At 46.5% G+C, this 7991-nt stretch overlaps 1 protein-coding gene across 1 annotated transcript in view; it reads left to right on the forward strand.

The window, feature by feature from the left end:
- Window positions 1-4443, forward strand: part of TEX52 (testis expressed 52) — an 8782-nt gene extending 4339 nt beyond the window's left edge. The window contains 3 exon segments of the mRNA XM_025191299.1: window positions 1-290; window positions 4175-4396; window positions 4398-4443. The exon segment at window positions 1-290 is cut by the window's left edge and continues 9 nt beyond it. Of these exon segments, the coding sequence (XP_025047084.1) occupies window positions 1-290; window positions 4175-4396; window positions 4398-4443 (558 nt within the window).
- The last annotated feature ends 3548 nt before the right edge of the window (window positions 4444-7991 follow it).

Below are 7991 nucleotides of genomic sequence, written 5' to 3' on the forward strand. Positions count from 1 at the left end.
ACGAGGCCAGATGTACCATATGACAGCCACGTGTGGCGCTGGATTACAGCTCCAAGCACTTATTGGATGCCCCATACCCTGGTCCCTCCCCCGTCACGGATGAATGAGAACACCTACCTCAAGCTCATCAACGAAGGGGGGGTGTTTATGGACCAGAGACAGAAAGAAAGGGCAGTGGCTCAAATGCAGAAGGAGTTCTTAAAGTTTGAGCAACAGAAGTTGAGGACTGAGTGTCGAGCCCCCTCACTAGACTACATGGGGAAGACCTCTCCTCCCAAGGACATCAAATGGTAAGATGCAGCAACTTTCTCCCTCTCCCATTCCCTTCCTCCCAGTGCTCAAAAAACCAACAGAAACACTCACCAGTTGCTATACAGAACCCCGCTATCTATTCATGGGAGAAGGGTGGTGGATGGGGCTTTTCAGTGGATGTGGGCTAGGAGACTGGTTGCTCCCAAATGAAGATGATGGTGGGCAATTCTTGTCCCACTCTGTGCCTTAGTTTCCTCTTTTGTACAATAGAAACAACACTTGTATTCCTTTGGAAAAGACTTGGATGAACTCTGCTACTAGTGGCCAACATCTTCCCTTGCCAAACTCTGTACTGCAAACAACTCCCTGGCACTCCAAGGATCTTCTTCTCTCCCAAAAGTGCTCTCAGGAGAAAGCCTTCATATTATCAAGATTCACATGGAGTCCAGCACCCAGGGCTCAAGCTCTTAAGTCCTCACCCAAGAAATGCCTCCATCTTTGAGAACAGGACTCAGTACAAATACTCCACATTATCCACTGGCCTGCTGTGAAGGCATCCCTGCCCCCACAGCTCTAATCAGTAGTGGGTGGACAGGCAGAAAAAAACAGCCTTCCCACACCCCACCACCTTAACTTGATCTAGAACTGGCAGGAGATGGCACCTGTTGCCTGTTTTTCCCAGTACAGATGGAGATGCTGTTCATGGTGTTGTTATTGGGATGTGGCAGGCCCAGAGAATAATCTGGTGGCATAGTAACTATGAGCTGGATTTGGGTGCCTCTTTAGACTGTGTTTAGGTCAAAAGCAAGGGAGAGAAGCACACATGCAGGGCAAATTTCAAAAGCAGAATCATCCACAAGAGAAATGTGGCACTTACTGGATACACTCACTACCTCTTTCTGAGGCTGGTCAGAGGATTTCCATTAAGGGCGAGCAGTCCTCCAGGTTCCTCACATTCACCACCTCCCACTGGAGTCCAGATGATAAAGGAGTTTAAACCAGGGAGTTGGGATGTAGCCTTTCCACCACATATATTTCTTGATCAGCCACCGACTGTCTCCAATATCTGGATGGAGGCTTCCCATTGCTTGTCTTTTAAGAAATCAAGGGGACTGTCCAGCTGCTGGCTCTGAAACGGGAATTGCTGCCAGCTGCAAAGATCATCAGGCTGTTTTGCTGTGGAGGCTCTTGGGGTAGTTGAAGGACAAAGGAAAGACTCATTCTCTTCAGACTCTGGAGAAGGCAGATCTCTCTCTCAGATGTTTTTTGGACCAACCCACAGAGACTAAGAAATTTTGTGTGAGAAGATCAGGAGGGAGGGTATTTGATTATGTGTACCAAAACATTACATTTATATAGTCTATCACAATCTTGGACTGAAATTCATGTGATGATAAATAGGGAAAGTCAGGATAAGTAAATTTACTGCCTAGTAGTTTTAAGAGGCTATTAAAAACAATCCAAATATTGTTGCAAATACTTATTTACGTCTTTCCTGCCTAGTGCAGAGGGGCTAGACCTGATGATCTTACAAGGTCCCTTCCAGTCCATGAATCTATGAAAGATTCCTCCCCCACACCCCTTCCCACTAAGATTTCATGGTACTTTCTCAGTGGCTGACTGGCAGCTATTATAAACATTTGCATTCAGGGCTATTGCATACCAAAGCTCCAGGATGTAACTCCTGATACTTTTCTGAAAATACAGATCTTTCCGTTTGTGCTGTAGCGAAGAAGATGGGTCATGAGGAAAAAGGGGAATGATATATAGCCTACTTCTACATCTCATTACTTGGTTATACACTACTACACCCAAGCATTAGAGCACACAAAGGATATGACCTGATCTCTGACTAAGGGCTTGGCATTGTTGGGGCATTTGGGTGGTTTGTTGATAAAGATGTTGGATTGATTCTTGCCTCCCCAAAGGCTGTTAAAAGTTTTCCTATGGTGTGGGAGTTTGGAACAGGCTAACTTAAGCAGGGGCCTTCTCTGACACCAGGGCTGTCCAACTGGTGGCCCCCAAGTGGTTAAACTGTGGGCCACAGGGCTTTTTGGCACAGGTACTAGAGCCACTGTATTGCCGGCTCTGGAGCTCAGGGGTTGAACACTGCTGTTGCTCATCCCCACCCCATTGCCCACTGCTCATTTGGGGTCTTCAGTCATTATTGGCAACTAAAGTCAGCATCAGAGGCAAATGGGGTTCAAGCAGTAGTGGTACCACCGGAGGTGGGTCATCTGGCCTGCAAGAAGCCCCCCAGTCTGGATCTGGGCTGCAGGGCCAAATGAGTTAGACTCCCCTGCCCTATACTAAAAAACAACTTCTTCCTTCTGTGAAACATTACATTCATAGGGTGGGGTTTTTTTTAAATTGCCATTATTACTGAAGGAAGAGTTGAAGCTTGACACTTGCTGTTATCAGTCCACCATGCTGTATTTATTTTTTTTGCTCCTCTGAGTCAGTGAGAGTTGGAGGCACCCCTCTACACTCAGTGATTGATAACATGGGATCATTTTTCTGTCACCCACCTTCCTATCAAGGATTCATTCTAACCATGATACTCCCAAAAGCTATTTCCTGTACCAGTTAGCATTGTAATTAGTATGACAACAAGAGAGCATTTGAGTCACAAAAATGAGAGTGGGAAAAGCCCTATAAAGTCAACTACTGAGGCAGGATTGCTCCTACAGTATGTTTCCTAATATTTTGTCAAGCCTAGTTTGAAAGTTTTCAGTAATAAGGCATCCTTACAACCTTTAGCAGACTATTTTACAGTCTCAGATATCACTCCTTCAGAAAGATTTTCCTTAATTTTCTAGTGAAAGGTTTTCCTCCTTAGTTTCATCCCCTTATTCTTCTCTATCTTGCCACGAAGCAGCTAAAACAATCCCATACTCACAGTAGTCAATGACTGACTGGCAAGCATTTATAGTAATGGCTTTATAGTTTGGCTTTATGTAGACCCTGAGTTCTCTGTTCTGCTTTCTCCTTTCTGCACATACAGAAAAGCTGTTGTAAAGAGAGGTTTTCTCATTCAGAAAGAGCATAAGTTTGTGGGCACCATACCTGGTCATCCAATGCAGTAAGTCCCATAGCTCTGGGCCAGGGATATGGAAATATTCTGCCACCCACATAGCCTATGTTGTTGACAGGTCTCTTGATCCCAGTGAAAGCAGTTTTTTTGGAAGGTCTTGGTCACCAAGACAGAGAAATGTTGTCAGTATTGCCCCCCTAAACCTTACATTCCTCTTCTAGGGTGGTAGTAAAGGTGATAGTCAGCTGCCACAGTGTGATCACGTCTTACCAGGCTGATAGGCAGAAGCTAGGTAGGGGACCTTGGGAGCCTGTTTAAGCTCAAACAGGTAGGCATTGTAAATCCCTCCATGGCACTAAAAGGTCTGAGGTTGGCTGGGGATCTCACACTACTGAATCCCAGCTCAGTGACCTAACAGTTACATTTTCTGGCAAATTTCACAATCAGCTTCCTCTCAGCCTTACACCTGCCTTTAGTCTGATAAGCCCTTCCTTTTATACTCCTGCTGTATGGTGTGCCTGCTTCCCAACAGGTTAGCTGGGAGACTTCAGGTATCACAAGCTCCTAGTTTCTACAGTGCTCCTGTTAATGCTGGTGGTAGGAAAAAGACACCACTCTGCATTACCCCTGGGAATGATATATATCTCACTTCTTTGACCAGGTGCTCCAGTCCTGTGGCTGGGATCAGCCTAGAGGAAAGTTCTCCAGCAGACAGAGACCTTTATTTGTCAACTCTTTACAAAGCTATCAGGTCCCAATAACCCTCCATCTCTCCCATCCTCTGAGTGTTAGCAGGTCAAGAAAAAAGAGAACAAAATACCTGCTGTCTGTAACTGTAAATGTCTGTCTAGAAACCTAACATATTGAACCTCCATTCCCTTTGGACAGGTACAGATACATTATGTCAGGAACAGGCCTGCGATCACATTGGGTCCCGCTGCAGCCAGTCAGACCTGCACCTAAAGACTCTTGGGACTGGCCTTGCCCTGATCTCCAGCCCCACTACCAGGACACAGCACTGAGATTTGCCTTGAGAAATAGTAGCCCCATCTATCAAGAGCTGGTGGAGAAATACCAGCAGCTAGTTCTACCTGGGAACAAACTAGAGACTCCCAGCAAGAACTCAGCATGAACAAAGGGCTAACACCCCGGTGTAATGGATTTTTGGGTGCTCTGTGCAGGGGACCCAACTATATGGGATCCAACTAGCCCTCACATCACTGGATAGCAAACAGCACTCGAAAATGCTAAGACAGCTCAGGAGATGCAGCAGAATCTTCCAGCAGTCAGTGCTCCCAGCACAGCAAGGCACCTGTTTCCCATCCAAGATGATCATGCTGGCATTTTCTCTGTAAAAATACTAATTCAACAATTCAACACCTTTGCTTCAAAATTGCACAGCACACAGGCTTCTGCAGCACAATAGCAATGTTTATGTCAAAGTCATGTTAACCGTCCGTGTCTCCTTTTGTGTCTTGGATTTAGGATTCTCTCTGTTAAGCAAATCTTGCATTCTGATAGGCTTCAGGACCTCTAGAAACTGCTCAGGAAAATCTCATTCACTTTCCATTTGTGAACAAGTTGGATTGATGAGCCTGTAAGTATCCCCCAGCTACAACCAAGAAGTCCTGACTCTGAGGAGGTGACACTGACCACATACTCAATTCTAGTATACAGTTCAAGATAGGCTGAAGCTTTTCATTTGATTTGTGCTGGACTGGGCCTCTAAAAAGGCAGCATGTATTGCATGGACAGGGGGAGTTAGCGGAGCCTATAACACAGAGGGCAGCTTTGGCAGTGAGCACGTCTTAAGTGTTTGGCTGATGATAGGTGTAGAATGTATAATCAGGTGCAAGGCTTGCTTGACACTGGGGTGGTGTTGGCAGTACTGCAGCAAGTGGGTGGGGGGCAGTTAGCGGGGTGACCGCCCCAGGTGTTGAAGTGAAGGGGTGCCAACAGGCACTGCCCAGCCAGGGCGGGACGTGTGATGGAGTCACAAGCAGCTCATTTGGGGGGGCGCGGGGATGGGGGGAGGGTGGCTCCCGCTGCTGCGTGCACTCCCAGGCAAGCATGGTGGGGTGGGTGCCCCCCAGATCTGTGTGCAGGGCAAAGGCAGGCTGCCGCTGTGGGCTTTGCCCCAGGTGCCAAACTTTGTTGCTATGGCACTGTGTGTTGGTTTCTGATGAGGGACTGGGCATGGCCAAAAACGTGGTGGAATGCCTGACTGGCAGCAAGGAAGTTATTCTGTAGTTGGGCAGAGAGCTCAGCTGACATAGGTGTGTATGCAGGATGGGGTAGAAAGATGAGTCAGTATGATGGCTAATAAAGCTAAGAGCTTGCTTGGCTTGGGGAGTTGTTACTTGGCCAAGGATCCATCAGGCATGCTTGCATGAGGGGTGGAACGCAACCACAAGATGGGTTTATTCCATTTTGGAGGTGTGCGAAGGAGTTCATGTAGAGAGGGAAATATACCCATCACACATCACACCAAAGTACTCCTTTGTGTCACATGCACAGAGAAACCACCCACGAGAGCTCTGAGACCACCACTTAGTAGAAATTTGAGGTAGCAGGGTATACTGTGTCCTTTCTCTTTAATGAAGGGAACTGTTATTTTAGGGCCTGATTTTAAAGGGAACAGAGCACACACAAATCTAAATGGAGTTAAAAACAGGTGTAGATGCTCAGCATGTCTGAAAATCCAGCCCAAGTCTAGAAAACTGGCCCCAAAGTCAAGAAGGGACCAGTCTTCACCAGTCAAGCTACACCTTCCTTTTTCCAGCTGAATGGGAATCCTTTAGGCAGCATCTTTGACAAAAAGAAAGGGATTGGGCATTCTCTGCCCAAGGTAAGTAAAGGTAATAATTAGCAGTGGCCTTCTGCATCTTGGCTGGTGGAAAGAGAACAGCAGTTTACTCCATAAGGAGGAGAAAGACCCCATTAGACAACTCCAGAGGAGCATCATGGACTGGCTCCAGACTCTAACCCAATGATGGCAGAGTGAGTGACAGCACCAGGTTAACGCAGCTGTCACTTCCTCCTGCCCCCATACCAGTATGGGTCACCCCACATTGTGGGACTCTGTGGCTGGCAATTCAGCAGCGGGCCCTACTCCTACTCACCCTGCCTTGCAGGCTGCGTGAAATGACTCCGTAGGTAAAATCCAGTCATGTTGGCCATGTCTTAAACATCCCTGGACTACTCCACAATTATCCCAGAGTGAAGGCAGCTTTCAAGGTTTCATCCCCCAGCAGGGGGAAGCCTGACATGAACAGAGCTAAGATCTAGTTCACTTGCTAAAAATCCTGTTTTGCTGCAGGATAGTCTTCCATCTAATATTCATTCTCTGATTCATGAATCCCATGATTCATATCGCTCTCTCTTTTCAGCTTCTTACACTAGCGAGTTAGGCATGGCCTTGTAGGCTCATACCATCCTCTCTTACAAGTACTGAGGAACTGCCAGGAAAAAGCCTTGTTTCCAAAGAATTACCCCCTTCTCTTAAACACAGATCCTCTGGAGTGAGGACAAAATGACAGTCTAACCAGCTTAGTAGCCAGTATAAGGGGCAGATCCAGGGGTGTGCACTAGTGCACTTGTACCACCCTGCTCCAAGTGCAAATTAAGGTGGAGCTTGGGGTGCCTGAGCCCTCCATAAGAGACGAGAGCCCCCCGTAGGATTTGAAAATCATAACCTGAGGGGGGGCTCCAATTAAATTGCTCCTTCACTTATGTGGACTTGTTAATCAATGAACCAGTTTAATTTTTTTTGCAGACCCCCGCCCCGTGAGAGTCAACGTGTAATTCAAACCCTGATCCCACTTTGATTCCTGCTCCACCCAAAGTTTAAAACCAACTGCCTGGCAGAGGCAGCAGCATTTCCAGTCAGGCAGTGGTGAGGGAGTCAATTGACTCCATGGCTCATCCTAGGCTACTTGATCTCTTCTAAACCCTTGATTCCACAGTGTCAATGACCCTCTCTTCTTTCTAATGGCCTTGATTTCCACCAATCAGGCTATTCTTTGTTCTGTAGTTCTGCTGTCTACTAGCTGCTCCTGGTAATGAAGCTCCTATTTCACAGCCCTGCAGATTGTCTTTAACTCATTCCAATGAAGTTATAATTGTTCTTGCTTCAATCTTAAACTAAAAAATGGAGCCCTACCTAGGCCCCTAGCATACTAGTAAAGCTTCTAGTTTATTTTTAACTGGAGAAAAATATATGTTGTTTTATATGCGATGATGCACCTCACCATCTACACCCTCCTTTTCAAAATTGTAGATCTGCCCATGATTCTTTTTAACAGCTGCTGTTCTGCAGGAGTTTGATTTCATTTGGGTGCATGATAGAACAACTCCTTGCAACAAGGCAACCTCTTTCTTGCCTAGGCATTATTAGGCAGTCAGAACACACCAGTTGCTCTGGACTGCAGCAGTGTACTGAAAAATCCCCACATACTTAATCCTCTTCTACAGGAGCTCCTATTCAGGACATTCCCTCAATGTCCCATTGTTAGAGTTTTCATGAAAAATCCCTGCTTGGGCTGTTTTCCCTGTATCCACCTCCAGCTCACAGTAAGGACTGCTAGAAGTCCCTCTCCTAACAGCAGGCTAGACTGCTGCTGCTATGTCTCTTCTGTCAAAACACATTTTCTTGCCTGCTGAAGCTCACAGGAGGGAATCAATTGATTAACAGGCCATTAGACTG

Source organism: Alligator sinensis, unplaced genomic scaffold (genome assembly GCF_000455745.1).
Source record: "Alligator sinensis unplaced genomic scaffold, ASM45574v1 scaffold1386_1, whole genome shotgun sequence".
NCBI lineage: Eukaryota > Metazoa > Chordata > Crocodylia > Alligatoridae > Alligator > Alligator sinensis.